The sequence below is a fragment of the Coenobita brevimanus genome, chromosome 14 (genome assembly GCF_032717465.1).
Source record: "Coenobita brevimanus isolate Jiangsu-jjx chromosome 14, ASM3271746v2, whole genome shotgun sequence".
In the NCBI taxonomy this organism is placed as follows: Eukaryota; Metazoa; Arthropoda; class Malacostraca; order Decapoda; family Coenobitidae; genus Coenobita; species Coenobita brevimanus.
The window spans coordinates 16,112,042-16,129,946 of NC_136967.1; the positions used below are offsets into that span (position 1 = coordinate 16,112,042).

At 41.4% G+C, this 17,905-nt stretch overlaps 1 protein-coding gene across 1 annotated transcript in view; it reads right to left on the reverse strand.

The window, feature by feature from the left end:
* Positions 1 to 17,905, reverse strand: part of LOC145390009 (uncharacterized) — a 297,119-nt gene that overhangs the window by 75,726 nt on the left and 203,488 nt on the right. Inside the window, exon 14 of the mRNA XM_080265104.1 lies at positions 4,836 to 5,365. Within this exon, the coding sequence (XP_080121230.1) occupies positions 4,836 to 5,365 (530 nt within the window). The remainder of the gene's footprint in view (positions 1 to 4,835; positions 5,366 to 17,905) is intronic.

Below are 17,905 nucleotides of genomic sequence, written 5' to 3' on the forward strand. Positions count from 1 at the left end.
TTAGAATTCGTTGCTGTGAAAGGACTTCTGTGTTATGGGACTTAGTGGAATACTGAAGGAGACCATGCAGCTTGAAAAGCAGCTATAGGGTGAAAATAAGTTGACCCATGAACGCACGGAACACTGCCGTACAGAATGTGTATACAGTATGAATTTATGTGTGTATATCTGTGTCTGTCTGTCTCAATGTATTTATGTATATGTATGAGCATAATATAAGTACATATTCTATCATACGAACTCCTTTCTGGCATCCACCTCAATTCTTCCTTTTTCTTCAATCCTTCCTTCAACCTTCAAATCCCATCAAGTAAATCCTTTCTTATTTGCTGGCATCCTTGCAGCACCACATATAGCTTTAGCGTTTGCAACTGAACACTTTCTGAATAAACTCTACATACAGTATTTTATAAAACCATTTGTTCTTTATCTATCTATCTATCTATAGCCCGACGCCCTAATCCCGCAAAGGGTGGCCGCAGACAAAACGCCTCCAAGTCACTCTGTCACCCACCATTTGACTACCCTCCCCCCAACTGACCCCCCCCCCTCCCTCATATACCTCTCAACTCTATCCCTCCACCTCATCCTCGGTCTACCCCTCCCTCTCCCTCCCTCCACCTCACCTACATACACCCTCTTAGTCAGTCTTTCATTCTCCATTCTCTCCACATGTTCTTAATATAATGTATCTAAAACCTTCACTTCCTTTAGTTCATATTCTTAGTTTTCCGGTCCTACTTCTTCACAATGTGTACCGGTACTCCTCTCACCAATTTTTCATCCCCCTCTGAATATGATTTTGCATTTAAAAAAAAAAAAAAAAAAAAAAAAAAAAAAGTCCACCCTCAGTTTGTCACTTGAGGAGGCATCACACTAGACCAAAAGTGGCTAATATGTGAGCCAGTTTTGCGAGTGAAAACGGCTAGCAGAGTCGAGTGTCCATCACACTTGTGTGCTTTTGCATGCCAAAACGGCCAAGTGTCGTCTGCCTTGGAGCCTTGTGGTCATTTGTAAACAAACCACCACCACGAAGTACCCACTCCCTTTTCCTCAATTTCTGTAACTGCCTCATGTACTTTAGCAACTCCAGAGCCACAAAGCAGTCTTCTAGAGTTTTCTTAGCTGCAGGATCCATATCGAAATCTGATTTTTACTTGTTGTTTGGAGACAAAACAGACAGCCTCCACGGCTGGTCACCCGAGTGTCCGAATATTTATTTCATGTTACAAGAAATAAATAAGTGAACAAAAACCACAAGAATTAAACTGTATTTACTTAACAATTTTAGTTAAAGTTTCCTTCTGTGAATAACAGAATATTTTCTCACCAATTACAAAAAAAATATAGGCTCATTTTAGTTCTAATCCGACCAACAAGATGTGAGTGGGAATTGTTATCCATTTCGCCTCACAGGCGAAATCTCGCTCGCCCTTAGTCAGTCTGGCTAGCAGGTCACAAAACTGGCTAGCATGTTAGCCACTTTTGTCCCAATGTGATGGCAGCTTTAGGTACACCATAAAAGCAAGGTGTGGCTACAAGCTTGGTAACTAGCCATAAAACCATTCACTGCTTTGTGCTGCATTCTACACATGTCAAGACTCAAATATCCACTCTACAATTCTCACACTTAAAAGTCTTTGTTACGGCAATCTTATCACTATGTGAGTGTCCTGGGACTGATGAAGAAAGACTAATACTCTTGTATTCTATGCACAATGAGGAAACATGATTATCCTTACTTTCTTACTGATTACAATACTGGTAGCTACTTATGAAAGTAGTAAATAATTTATTATTTCCTACTTCATACTGGTTCCATTTTCCACGAACTGAAGCACAGCCACAGAAGAATTTGGGACAAATGTGGATGCGTGCATGGAAAAGTTTGAAAGGAATGAGACTGTTTTTTATTGGAGACATGAATGGAACAATAGGGAAAGTGAAGGAGGATGGAGTAGTTGGTGAGTGGGGTGTGCCTGCAGAGATGGATGAGAATGACAGTCCTTTAGTGGACATTTGTGCCAGGAGGGGGTTGGTCACAGCCAATACCCTCTTCAGGCACAAAATGATCCATAGGTGTATGTTGCAAATGATGAGAAGGGTGGGTGGTGAACTGAATGAATGGAAGACAATGATTGATTACATGTGTGTGGATGAAAGGATGAGAAGGTGTGTAATGGATGCAAGAGTACACACAGGTTGGGGTAGTAGACTTTCTGACCACCACTTGGTGGTGGTCAGAATCTGGGTCCAAAAGAAATGGAGAAATAGAAGAAGGGAAGGACAGGAGGAAGTAGTTCATACAAGAAGAGTGGAAAGGTTGCACGAGGATGGAAAAAAGGCAGAATATAAGAGGGAAGTGGACGAGCGATTGAGTAAATATGGATATGGATTGGAGCAGATGGGGGACGTGGAAGGTGTGTGCAAGATATTCACAGAAGAAATCTGTGCAGCATGAGAGGTGGTGTGTGGGGTGAAGAGAAGACAAAAGAGGGTGCAGGGAACAGTATGGTGGAATGAAGAAGTGAGAGAGGCTGTGGCACAAAAAAGAAAGCACATAGTGAGTGGTTGAGAAATGGGGGCGTGGAAGTTGAGAGACAGAAGAGAGAGTTATATGCAGAGAGGAAGAAAGAGATGAAAAGATTAGTAAGAGTAAGAAGACAGTGGACCAGGAATATGGAAGCAATATGAGTGTAAAGTGGAGGGAATGTAAGAAAATGTTCTGGAAAGAGATAAAGAGAGTTAAAAAGGATGCCAAAGAAGTTAATTGGGGAGTGAAAGATAAAAATGGTAAATTACAAGTGGAGAAAGGAGAAAAAGTAAGCAGATGGAAAGAACATTTTAAGGAACTGTTCAACATAGAGAATGAAAGTAATGCAAGTGTAAGTGGCTGGGGAATGGCTGGGAGAAGGACGGATATGAGAAGAGAGGAAGAAATCAGTATGATGGAAGTTGCAGAAGCAATGAAGAAAGTTAAAATGGGGAAAGCCCCAGGAATTGATGAAGTGTGGGGTGAAATGCTGAAACATACGGGAGAGATAGTAGTAGAATGGATGTGGAAGATGTGCTGACTGGCCTGTGATGAAGGTGGAGTCTCGGAGGATTGGAAGTCAGGTATAATTATTCCCTTGTACAAAGGAAAAGGGGAAAAAGAAGTATGTGGTATTCATAAGGGCATTTGTCTTCTTAGAGTAATATGAAAAGTATATGGTAGGATACTTATTGACAGAGTTTGGGAAATAACAGAGGAATTAGTTGGAGAAGAACAGGGAGGTTTAAGGATGGGAAGAGGTTGTGTAGATCAGATATTCATTCTTAGATCTTTAGTGGAAAAGTTTCAAGAGAAGGGAAAGAGGTTGAATGCGGCTTTCATGGATTTGGAGAAAGCATATGACAGGGTGGATAGACAAGGATTGTGGAAAGTATTAAGAATATATGGAGTAGATGGGAAGTTGCTGAATGCTGCTGAAGAGTATGTATGAGGGTGCTAAGGCTGCAGTGTGTGTGGATAGTGAACTGAGTGAATTTTTTTATTTGAAGGTTGGATTGAAACAGGGATGTGTCATGTCTCCATGGCTGTTCAATCTGTATATGGATGGGGTTATAACAGAGATACAAGGTCAGGCAATGGATGTTGAAACGGCCCTAGTGAGAGAGGGCAGTGTTTGGAAACTCACTGTACTGTAGTTTGCAGATGATCCTGTGCTGGTAGGTGAAGACGAAGGGGAGCTGCAAGGCTTCGTGGATGAGTTTGTAAGTGTGTGTAAGAAACGGAATCTAAAGGTGAATGTTGGGAAGAGTAAATTTATAGTCTTCAATAGAAGTGAAGTCAGTGACTGTACACTGAGGTTGAATGAGGAGGAAATGGAAAATGTGAGTGCATTCAAGTACTTAGGTAGTGTGATAAGTAAGGATGGAAGTATAGAGGGTGACATGCTTGAAAGTGTACAAAGAAGAAAGGTTGCTGGTTCCTTGAAAGTAGTGATAAGAAACAGGGAAATGAGCATGGAAGTGAAAAAGTTACCACATGATAGTATTGTGATACCAACTCTAACGTATGGAAGTGAAGCTTGGGCCTTGTTGGAGGGATAGAAGTCAAGAATGAGAGAAGTCGAAATGAGTTATCTGAGAGGAGCATGTGGTGTCACATGGAGAGAGAGACTGACAAATGAGGAAGTTAAGGAGCATTGTGGTGTGGATGTAGATGTGATAGGATGTGTTACGAGAAACACACTGTGGTGGGGTGGCCATGTGGAGAGGATGGAGAGTGAGAGACTGACTAGGAGAGTGTATGTGAGAGGTGGAGGGGGAGGCCAAGGATGAGATGGAGGGATGGAGTGGAGAGGTACATGAAAGAGGGGGATGTGAGTTCGGAGCAGGGCAGTGAAATGGTGGAGGATAGGGCAACATGGAGGCGATTTGTTTGTGGCCACCCCTTACGGGATTAAGGCATCAGGCAATAGATAGACAGATAGAACCAAGACACACTCGGCAACAAGCAAGCTCAGTTCCAATGTACCAACCTTGATCCACATCATCATCACTGTCATCGTCCTCACTGTAATAGTTATCGTCAAGATAATGCTGATGCTGATGATGACGACAATTGTTGTCATCATCATCCCAACCTCTTCCCCCAGTGAAGGATGGGGTGAGGAAGGGTCCACAGCACAAGGAAAAAAAACTGACAGAGGAGTAACTATCAAATCTGCCCAATTAAATGGACCACACTCAAGTCATCAGCAATCTGATTCCACTTTATAGGCACAAACATCTCCATTTATGAGATTCACATTACCTTCCAACTACAGGCAATTAATTATGCAACTTACTTTTGGAGGAGAGTGTTCTAATATCACTGGCATATCTTGTGTATTAGTAACAGATGAATTTGAATGCTGGTTAACTGGGTCCACTTGTTGTTGCTGTAGCGGATTACCACTAGAACCAGAATGTATACTTGAGGTGGTAGATCCAGACAGAAACAAAGGTGCAGTTGCAGGTTGATGCTGTACATTCCCAGTCAGTATTACAGTTGTAGGAACTTGTTGCTGCACAGGGGTTGGAATGATAATTGGTGTAGCAGCTGGCTGAAGCGGAGTTGTTGATGTAGGAATGACCATGGGCATTTGATTACTAACAAGACTGGTGGGAAGGATTATACTTGTTGGCATTCTCACTTGATTTCCAGTTGGCAAAGAAACCATCTCCCCACCAGTTCCACCACGGACCAGAAGGAAGCGTGGCTGTCCACTTCCAGTGTGCTGAAGCTGAAACACTGGGCTTCCAGCATGTCCTGACTGACTCATTACCACATTTCCACTACTGCTACTGCTGACCATCACAGGTGATGACTCACTCCCTGACCACAATCCAAACAAAAGTTTGTTAGTGTATTACAATGATGAAAATGTATATACTCTATAGGAATTACAAAGGCAGGGTATAAGCAAAACAATATACTGTTAAAAAAAAGTATTGTATAAAATATTTCAGATGCCAAATGCATCTTGTACAAATAAAAACATAAGCCTGAATATAGAGTTATATCCTGTAACACAATTTCATGTGCAAAAAAAATTCAGCTACTTAATGGGCCAACTGTGGAAGTACCAGTCACACATAATTACTGTATATAAAATTTTTTCAAGAATATGCTTAGTTACCCCCAAAATATGAACAAAACATGAGATGGCATTATGGGACAACCAGTGAAGGCAGCCCATAATGATCCTTTCTGTGATGCAGCATAAAAGACCCCATGACCATGGAGGAACCAAATGCAGATTGATGAAGTGACCTTCCTATTACCACTCTTCTCTGTTAATACTAAAGTTATCATTAAAGTGGTAGGTGGTGGTGACCATCATTCACACACTTGATACTGTGCTGCCTACTGCTTCCTTCACCTTTATCATGCTTTTTTTGCCCTCCTCTCTTCCTATTTGATTCATCTTTCCTGTCACTTTTAATTTTTCTTTTTTTTTTCAGGTGGCTTTACACTGAGTGACAAACCTAATGGTTTCCTGTTAGCCAGGAAACCATTTACAACGAAGGGTGGTAACCATACAACCAACCCATATGTGTTCTCTAGGTGTCAACATATAGGTTGGTAGAGGGTTTGTGCCACTTCCCATAAAACAACTAACTCAATGTCAAACGACCTCCCCTCATGAGATTGTGGCATCTGGTTATAGACAGACAGATACCTGTAAATATGACTCTATCATTAGTCAGAATTGGTCTGAATTTATCAGCAATTCACATATGGGAAAAAAAAAAAAAAAAAAAAAAGAAAAAAAAAAAGGTCAAATGTAGTGCCTGGAAGGGTTCTGGCCATGATATGAATTTTGCATACACTATTATTTTTAAATTAATCAGCTTAAAGTTGTACAGGGGGTTTTATGGCAAGGAATAGTGTGTCATACATGGGATGACTGCAATGAAATACTGTGATCAAAGTTTAATATTCCAGGAGTGCTTTTCTCAAAAGATTATACTGCATTTTGCTGAGAGAAATAGTGTACTTATGAATACAGTAATAATTAAATTTTAGAACCAAACTGTTATAAAACAGTACTGTAACAGCATACTTTATCTCATTCAAAGTTTAGGAGCCTGAGCCTTGGCTACCTTGTTTTTTATGGGTAGATGACCAGCCTATTCTCCTCAGTGGAATTATAAGACTGAAATATCTCCAGTCACCTACTGTAAAATGAACCTGTGTAAGCTAGTTTCAAGTGACAGATTTGCCTTACAGGCATAGGTATGACCCCCAAAAGGTAACTAAAGTTATTCAATCACACTGTGCCACATAGGATCTTTTAGTTAAATATACAGTGTGCTTCCATGATTTACCAAGGACTGCATTTGCAAAACTTGGCTCAATTGGTAGAGAAGTGGCCTGCTGTCCTACCAGACCCAGGTTTGAATTCCCGCTGGGACAGGGAACAGTTTAAGGATTTGAATTTTGTTAAATCAGACTTTGCTGATCTACCAGAAGACCCACCGACATGTTGTAAAAATACCCCCACTAATACCAATACACCAGTCCTGTATGAGACAGCCCTAGCATGCATTCAATATGGACGGTGGGTGTTAGCACCGATGTGGTGACATGTAGAGGTGTATGGTATGTAGGAGGACTACTGGGCCTTGGGAGCAGGCTGTGAAGCCTAGGCCCAGAGTCGGAAAAAAAATATATATATATATCAGTGGGGTACTGTCAACTTCAAAGGAACATAAGTTCACAGTACAGGACAGCCCTGCAAGGGCAGTTGCTTGTTGAGTCTGCTTGGTCAGACAGACCAGGAATATGACCCAGCAATGTTAATGGCTGGATGGATGCCACATTTCTGTCACGCCACCCAGTTAACAGGGTAATCATAGTACAGCAAGCTTGCACCTAACGCGAGGGTTTCATTCCAACTGCAGTGCACTGGGTGCGAAACCACGTAAGTTTTAACTAATCCTTATTTTGCTCCCTAGACCCCCTAAATGTGGTGTTTTGCTGTTATCTGCCACTGGTAATCAATATGAAGCACTTTAAGTGGTTAGAAGGTTTATTTAATGTTATAACTTACAAATACAGTACTGCACAGCAAAACTTCAACGTACAAATATGTAAACACAAGGCAACATTCCGATGCCAATTGGTTTTGGGACAATTCGTCGTCAAGTCAATTCGCCATCACAACAATAACAAGACAATTCGCTGTCATTAATGAAGACAGCTATGGGTGATGCTAAAATGTAATTCAGAGGTGAAATAAGTATATTTATAGAATGACAGGGAATCGTTCAGGGTGCGAATTGTCCTGACAGGTAAATGTCCATGTTTTGATGGGGAATTGTCTGATGGCGAATTGTCTCGGAATGTCGATCATGGGTAATCATATAAATCAGGTTAACTGGTTATAAGGTCTTATTTAATGCTTTAACTTTATTTATGTGCTATAACTTACATATGTGAACAGTAAATATTTAACTTTTAAATACAGTACTGTGGAAAAGCAGTACAGCAAACCTTTAATGAACAAATAAAAAATGCAATATTCCGACGCCTATCAGGTAAATTCGTTATAAGACTTTATTTCTTGCTTTAACGTTATTTAATAGTACTTTAACTTGCACATAAACTTACCAGAACAGTAATGTAAATATTTAACTTATAAATACAGTACTGTGGAAAAGCAGTACAGCGAACCACATGATCACGTGATAAAAACAAACTGTGCGTGCTGTGCTGAGGTTCGAGGGTTTGGCCTTTCAAAAGCCTCTCTTGCGTAAAATTATAGATTTCGTCATGATTCTTTAATCTTACGTTGTCTTATATGTATCCCAGCACTAACCGCATATAACTGCGAGCGCATTCGGTGTGAACGTGTTCGAGGTGAGCTTCTATCTATCTATCTATCTACAGCCCGACGCCCTAATCCCATAAAGGGTGGCTGCAGACAAAATGCCTCCAAGTCGCTCTGTCACCCACCATTTGACTACCCTCCCCCCAACTCACTCCCCCCTCCCTCATATACCATTCAACTCCATCCCTCCACCTCTTCCTCGGTCAACCCCTCCCTCTTCCTCCCTCCACCTCACCTACATACACCCTCTTAGTCAGTCTTTCATTCTCCATTCTCTCCACATGTCCAAACCACCTCAGTGTATTTCTCCTAATCTTCTCAACCACATCCACATCCACATTCACCCCACAACGTTCCTTCACTTCTTCATTCGTCAACCTGTCCCTCCATGTCACTTCACATGCTCCTCCCAAGTAACTCATTTCCACTGCTCTCACTCTTGACTTGTTCCCCTCTTGCAAGGTCCATGCCTCGCTTCCATACGTCAGGGTAGGGATCAATATACTATCATACAGTGACTTCTTAACTTCCATACCCACCTCTGTATTTCTCATCACTCCTTTCAGTGAACCAACAATCTTCTTTCCCTGCTGTACCTTTTCACTCACTTCATCCCCCAAAGATCCATCCTTACTCATCACACTACCCAAGTACTAGAATGCACTCACATTCTCCATATCCTCACCATCCAACCTCATTGTACATTCTGTGACTTCAATCCTCTCAAACACCATAACTTTACTCTTGTTTACATTAACTTTCAGATTCCTCTTCCTACACACTCTCCCAAATTCATTCACCAAACCTTGCAACTCCCATTCATCTTCACTCAACAATACTGTATCATCAGCAAACAGCAACACCAGAATCTTCCAAATCTCACCCTCATTCATTAAAGCCACCCCCACATCCACTGCCCTACCTTGCACCTCCTTTACAACCCCATCCATGTATATATTATTAAACAGCCATGGAGACATCACACAACCCTGTTTCAGTCCCACACTGAGGTCAAAGAACTCACTCAGCTCACCATCCACTCGCACCGTAGCCCTAGTTCCTGCGTTCATACTCTTCACAGCACTCAACAGTTTCACCTCCACTCCATATATTCTTAAAACCTTACACATATCTTGCCTATCTATTCTGTCATAAGTTTTCTCCAAGTCCATGAAGGAAGTATACACTTTCTTTCCCTTCTCTAGATACTTCTCCACTAAACATCTTAGAACAAATATCTGATCTACACACTCTTTTTTCCCTTCCTAAATCCCCCTTGTTCTTCTCCAACTAGCTCCTCTGTCATATGCCTAACCCAATTAATGAGTATTCTACCATATATTTTTCCAGTCACACTAAGAAGGCAAATACCCCTATGGTTACCACATACTTCTCTCTCCCTTTTTCCTTTGTATAAAGGAACAATTATACCTCATTTCCAGTCCTCTTCCCAAGTCAATCTACACAACTTCCATATCCACTCCACAACAATCTCACCCCCATACCCCAGCATTTCACCACACACTCCATCAATTCCTGGGGCCTTTCCCACTTCATCTTCTTCATTGCTTCCATTACTTCCGACCTACTGATGTCTTCCTCCCTCCACTCATCTCTTTTTCTCCCAGCCATTCCCCAACCACTTATACTTGCACTGCTCTCACTCTCTACATTCAACAAATCCTCAAAGTGCTCCTTCCATCTCCTCAATTTCTCTCTCTTCTCCACCAACAATCTATCATTCCCATCTTTCACTCCCCTACTATTTTCCCTTTCACACTGCCTTACTTTCTTTACTTCCTTCCAAAACAATTTCGTACTCTCCCTCCATTTAACACTCAGATTCTTTCCAAACTCTTCATCCACTTTCTTCTTACTTTCCTTCACCAGTCTCTTCACCTCCCTTCTCCTGCTCACATATACCTCTCTCTTTTCTCTCTCATCTTCTCCCCTACCTCTACTCGCTAGCCATTCACTATATGACTTCTTCCTTTGTTCCACAGCTCGTTTCACCTCATCATTCCACCATGCTGTCCCTTGCACACCCCTGCATCTCCTCCTCACTCCACAAACCACCTCACACGCTGCGCCTATCTCTTCTGTGAATATCTTACAAAAGTCTTCCACCCCTTGCATCTGCTCTAACTCATACCTTCCCAATCTTTCTTCCACTATGCTCTTATACTCTGCCATTTTCTCACTATCTTGTAGCTTCTCCACTATTCTCACAGGAGCTGTTTTCTCCTGTCTTCCCCTTTGCCTCTTCAACCATTTTCTTTGCAGCTTTACCTTGGCCATCACTAAGTGATGGTCCGAGACCCCATTCCCCCACCCTCTCCACACTCATGCATCCAACACTTGTCTTCTCATTCGCTCATCCACACACACGTAGTCAATCATTGCCTTTCGTTCAACAAGCTCACCATCCATCCTTCTCATTACTCTCCATGTATACCTGTGGATTATCTTATGCCGAAGGTAGGTGTCAGCTATTTCCAACCCCTTACCAGCACAGATGTCCACCAAAGCACTACCATTCCCATCTACTTCAGCTGGCACACCCCATATATATATATATATATATATATATATATATATATATATATATATATATATATATATATATATATATATATATATATATATATATATATATATATATATATATATATATATATATATATATATATATATATTTTAATGCAGGAAGAAGGAACCAAAAGTCAAGAGCATGGAAACCATTCCTTCCAAGAAAAAAGCTACAACAATACGAAAGAGAGCTAAATTCAAGACCCTTTCATTTCAAGATGCCTGGACACACTGTGTTTGAATGACTGGAGATCAGAGGATGCAGGAAATACAGACCGAGGGAGACAGCTCCAGAGATGACCTGTTGCATAAATAAAGGACTGGGAGTAACGGTTAACCGTGCATTAGAAAGTTGAACAGAAAAGGGATAGAAGTTTGTTGGTAGATGGGTACTATACGCCTGTCGTAGAGGTGGAGGGATGCAAGCAGAGACTATTAAAGCAGCGACAGAAAAGAGATAAAAATCCAACAGTGCAGTGAAGAGACAGAGGTTGAAGAGAGCTAGTTAGAGGAGGAGAGTTAATGAAATAAAAAGTCTTTGACTCCACCCTCTTGAGAAAAGTTATATGTGGGGTGCCCCCCCAAACATGAAAGTTGAACTCTACACAGGGGCTAATAAAACCATGTGTAATGTCAATAACTGTGCTGATGTAAAGAAAGTACGGAGTCGGCTTAGCACACCTAATCTCCTGGAAGTGGATTTTACAAGAGGTGTAATATGATCTTTCCAAGATAAGTCCCCAGAGAATGAAACCTCAAGTATGTTTAAGGATGATTCAGGACTGAGCTGGATATTATTAAACATCAGTGGGGACTCCTGTGGAAGATTCTGTCAAGTTGAAAGCTGTACGAACTGAGTCTTTGATGAATTAAAAACAACAAGATTATTTTTACCCCAGTCAGAGATACGAGCCAAGTCAGACATTAGGTGTGCCATAGCCTCATCCCTTGTTTGCTGAAGTAACTGCTGAGATGGACGTTGCGGGTACCGAATGGGGAGGTGAAGGGTGGAATCATCAGTGTATGAGTGGACAGGGTTGTGTGTACAGCTTAGATGGTCACTGATGAATAAAAGGACAGAGCCCTGAGGAACACCACTGTTGATGGATATAGAAGAACGGTGGCCATCTACAACAGCAGCTATAGAATGACCAACAAGGAAGCTAGAGATGAAGGCACAGATAGAAGGATGGAAACCGTAAGAGGGAAGTTTGGAAATTAAAGATTTATGCCAGACTCGATCCTGAAAGGAGGATGACCAGGAGTCTGAAACGTAGGGGAGAAGATCATCAGTGAAGCGACCCTGATGGAACCCATACTGACAATCAGAAAGAAGGTTGTGATAGGAAAGATGCTTTAAAATTTTTCTGTTAGGAACAGACTCAAAAACTTCTGAGACACAGAATGTTAGAGCAACTGGGCAATAGTTAGAGGGTTGGGTATAGTCACCCTTCTTTGGGACTGGCCAAATAAGAGCAAACTTCCAGCAAGAAGGAAAGATATAAGTTGACAGACAAAGATGAAAGAGAGTACCCAGGCAGGGTGTAAGCACAGAAGCACAGTTCTTGAGGACAACAGGAGGGACTCCATCAGGCCCATATGCCTTGTTAGTACAGAGACTAGGAATGGCAGAAAATACATCAATTGAAGAAATTTTAATGTCACACATGAAGAAATCAGAAGGGGGGAAGTGATGGAGGAACAGCATCGGAATCATCTTAGGTGGAACTGGACGAGAAAGTCTGAGCAAAGAGATCTGCTTTATCAGTAGAAGAAATAGCTACAGCGCCAATGAAGTAGGAAAGAGGAGGGAAGAATGATGAGGTAAAGCTATTAGAAAAGTTTTTGGCAAGGTGCCAGAAGAAACAAGAAGAATTTGAGTTGGAGAGTTAAGAACATTTAGTATGAATGAAATTATTTTTAGCAAAGCGAAGAACAGACTTAGCATGATTCTGGGCAGAAACATAACAAAGATGTGATTCAGGGGTGAGTTGGCTCTGGTACCTTCTGTAGGCCTTCTCCTTGCTGTGGAATGCATTAAAACAAGCATGATTAAACCAAGGCTTTTTTGCATTAATCAATGGATATGAAAAAGGAATATATGCTTCCATGCCCAAGAGAATAACCTCTGTAATGCACATGGCACACTCAGATGGCTCCCAGTCATGGAAACAATCATTCCAGGGAAAGTCAAAGAAGTACTGCCTGAAGGCCTCCCCATCACCTGCTCCAAAGCGCCACAACCAGCATTTCTTTGGACGGTCCACAGGCTGTACTGGAGCAATAGGACAGGTTAAGGTTATTAGGTTGTGATCACAGGAGCCCAATGGAGAGGAAAAATTAACAATGTAAACAGATGGATTAGTTGTAAGGAAGAGGTCAAGTATGTTGGAACTCTCTCAAAGGTGGTCAGGGATACAGGCAGGCTGCTGTACAAGCTGCTCTAGGTCATTAGGGATAGAAAAGATGTAGCTTTGTTCACAAGGTGGATCAGTGAAAGGAGAGGAGAGCCAAAGGTGGGGGTGAACATTCAAATCTCCTAGAATAAAGATTTAAGAGAAAGGAGAACAGATAGGATGTGTTCCATCGTAGAAGTACGAAAGTCGAAGAATTTTTTATAGCAGAATTTGGGGACAAGTAAACAGAGCAGATATATTTAGTCAGAGAATGACAGGAAAGCCGAAGCCTGAGAGTACAGAATTCAGAAGAGTCAAGTTTAGGAACACAAGAGCAAGATAAGTCGTTGCATTAGTATACACAAAGCCGCCTTTGGCTTTGAAATGAGCACAGAGAGAGTAAGAGGATACAGAATCGGGTTTGTTGCCTCAGACAGCTAAGTCTCAGTTATGAAGAGATGGTGAGGTTTAGAGGAGGAGAGGTGGTGCTCAATGGAGAGAAAGATAGAGGAAAGGCAGCGAATGTTGCAGAAATAAAGAAGTGAGTCAGACTGTGGTTCCAGGCAGCTTCTTGAGTCATCACCAGGAGAGGGGCAGAAGGCGGGGGGCATTTATCATCCTCCCCCTCCTGGGGGGCTTGGTTATTAGATGCCATTTTAATTTTCTGTTGTTGTAAATTTTGAAAAGGAAGTGTAATGCATAATATGCATGTACTGTAGTTTGGTGTTGACAGTTAGAGAAACCTGTATTGGAGGGAATGCTGGTTTACTCTCTGTGTTACTGAAACAATGAGAAAGTTCAGCAAAGGGGGATGGTCAGGAACTAGTCCTGACGGCTGATGAAACAGGAGCTCCAGCTCTTCCTGTCATCAGCTTTCCAACCACCTTGGGAGTACTGCCCTGCTTGACTGGTGCTACAGTCTACTCCACATCACCCAGTTATCTGGCTACTGTATATGGTTGTGACCCAGCATTGTAAATGATTTTCTGGGTTACAGGATACCGTTAGGCATTTGGCTTGTCGATCAATGCATAGCCATCTGAAGTGGAAAGAAGAAGAATAAAATGTTACCAGAAGAAAAAGGAGAAGTACGAAGTGAAGAGGGAAAACGGATATACTGTAGAATGATGTAAGTGAAGGAAGAAGTGTTCAGCATTACACTGAGTGGATGATGGTTGCCACCATCTACCACCTCCAAACAATGTGTGGCAGTAAAAAGGGGGAGTATTCATAGTGACTTTTACACCATAAAGTGCTTCCAGTGAGTGCCTAAGAGAGGCACTGAGAATGTGAGTCTATACCTATATGAGGTACTTCTCTTTCATATAAGACTGGAGGATGTGGCATATAGGGTAAAAAGGCAGGCTTTGTGAGGCCAAAGCAAAATCAAGCCTTTTTTACCTGTACAAGTCAGCATACTAAATTTCATGAATTCACAATTTCGCCTGGAACAGAATTAGCTTACAAATATTGTAAATATGACTATCACCAATCTGCACTATCTCGTGTTGGAATCTAGCAAGAGATCACTGATACACAGTGGATATTTATTAACCCATTAGTGCCTGACGTTCTTTTAAATGGACAGTGTTGTTTCTCTAAACAACGCATTCATATGGTTACTTTAAGGATACCTGTATGTTCTTTTGGTTCCCCTTCACGTCTGCAGTAACGATTTGTAAAAGTACTTCGTCCATGAGTCCTGCAGCACAGCTCTTTCTTCAAGATGGCAAGTTTGAAATTTAGAGACCCTAACACGTAAGTAGTTGCTATGTTTTCTAATGCTTTTCTAACATTTTTTTTTTATATCCTTTGCAGGGTTCTATTGATTTCTAAGAATTTTTGCTACATGGAAGGGGTATAATGGTTTTGGAATATTTTGTCATGTTTTCAAAACTGCTATTGAAAATTGTGTGTCCATTATAACTGAAACTAGGCAATGGAGAGAACATTCAACTACACATAGTGTTGATCCTTGTCAATGTTGAGGGGCACGTATGGTTACTACTACAGCTACTTTTTGTACAATATTATGGTCCTCTCCTACAGTTTGACAACTGATGAAGCCTTGGCGCTGTTAGAGGAGGAGGGTAATGGTGGTGAAATCTACATGAGACTTCCAGCTCCAAATGAATTATCTGATGGGGACAGTGACCACTCTGACAAAGAACAGACTGCAGCTTGACTTGTCTGAAGAGGGAAATATTGCAAGCTTCTGCTGAAATTGTGCAAAAAGAATCTGTGGGCAGCACCAGGGTTCAGTTGATATGGAAACAGAAGAATATGCTACAAAACCTCCAAAGAAGCATCTAATCAGAAGATTGGTAAAGAAAGTACCTGAATTACACATCAAAATTCACTGTGTGACAAAAGTTGTATCTGAAGAAAGCAAGCTGTGTCAAACTCTTGTAGATTTTTTTCAACTGTTTTTTGATAAAGAACTGAGAGAACTAATCACTAAACTACGTAACTTGTATGCTGTTCAAAATAACAGAACCCTCAACTTGACAGAGTTGTTTGTGTTTCTTGGAGGATTATTACTATAATCTTATTGTCCTCTTCCTAATAAGAGGAAATACTGGTCATTTGAGGATAATGTGCCACATCTGTTGTCAAATAATCTGAGGGGGGACAGATCTGAAATGATATTGAGAAACCTTCACTTGGCTGACAATACAAATGTAACTGATGACCATGCATTCAAATTATGACCATTGTTCAAACATCTTCAGAAGAAATTTCTGCAGCATGGTGGTCTGGAAGAGCATTTGTCAAATGATGAAAGTATGATATCATACTTTGGAAAGCACTATGCCAAACTGTTCATTAGAGGAAAGTCTATTAGATTTGGCTTCAAGATGTGGGCTCTCTGTTCCAAAAACAGATACCTACATGCCTTTGACGTGTACATAGGGAAAAATTCCAAAGAACCCTCTCAAACTCCAAACCAGTTCGGAACTGGTGGTAATACAGTGTTGCAACTGCTCTCGTAAGCTGAAGTTCCTCATCGTTCTGGATATAAGGTTTACTTTGATAATTATTTCACTAGTATTAGGCTCATCGAGGAACTTGCAAGACAGGGTATATGTGCCTCTGGTACTTGCAGAGAAAACAGAACAGACTGATGTCCCCTCACATCTAAGAGTGAAATGAAGAAAGCTGCAAGGGGTTACACTGATTTCAGAGTGACTGATGGAGTATTAGTATACAAGTGGAAGGACAATAATGTTATTATTGCATCAAATTTTGAAGCCAACATGGCATCCATTGATAGATGGAACAAAACAGAATGGAAATATGTGAAAGTCCCTCAGCCTATATGTGTTCACAGAATCATAATAAATACATAGGAGATGAAGAGCAGGTGGCCCAAAATGTTGCAACTTACTGACTGAGAATGCGACAAACGAAATGGTAGTGGCCTATTTTTGCATACATGCTTTCTGCATCTGCGAGTAATGCATCCATTTTAATGAAAAAAGCTGGACATTCCTTCACCCTGTATCAGTTTCCTGAATAGGTAACCTTGTCTTTAATGAAAACAAGGCATTCCAAAAGTGAAAGGTAAGAGGGCAGCCTCACATTTGGCTAATATTGGTTGCTATGATGGCATTGGCCACTGGATTGTGTACATCAGCAAAGAAAGAAGGTGCAAACAGTGTACAGGAAAAAGTCTCACTTTCAGTCTGAAATGTGTGATGTTGGCCTTCATCCAAAATGTTTCAAAGCATATCACGTTATATAACTAGATTCTCTGCATGCTGCTTTATGGCAACTGCTGTGTTGTACATGCCAATTACTGTAGTTTGCTTCAAGATCACATATCCTAAACATTATGATATAATTAGTCATTTTCAAACAGTTACCAAGAGTGTAACCATTTTCATGCTGATATAAGAGCCCACGAGTGCCTAGCATCCTTTATAAGAGACAGCTTGTATCTCAGTTTCTAATAAAGATATACATATGAAACTTTCTGAGTTTATTATTGCATGAGTATTAATCATCCATCAGAAATTCAATGCATTTGGGGGAAAATTGCACTTTCAGCATTATTGGGTTCTACGATGGTCCCTCACTGAGATACAGTGATTATCAAGATAATGGTGTGTGTGTGTGTGTGTGGGGGGGGGTGTCTCTAACAATGTTCCCTCAAATATTTTGCTTCCAAGCGCGAAACAGATCTTACCATGTACTTTACCCTGCATCCTTCAGTCTATCTATCTATCTATCTATTGCCAGACGCCTCAATCCCGTACGGGGTGGCCACAAACAAATCGCCTCCAAGTCGCCGTGTCCCCCGCCATTTCATTGCCCTGCTCCCAACTCACACACCCCTCTCTCATATACCTCTCCACCCCATCCCTCTATCTCATCCTTGGCCTCCCCTTCCCTCTCCCCCCCTCCACCTCACTCACATACACTCTCCTCGTCAGCCTCTCACCCTCCATCCTCTCCACATGGCCAAACCACCTCAGTGTGTTCCTCCTAATGCTTCCTATCACATCCACATCTACACCACAACGCTCTTTATATCCTCACTTGTCAGCCTGT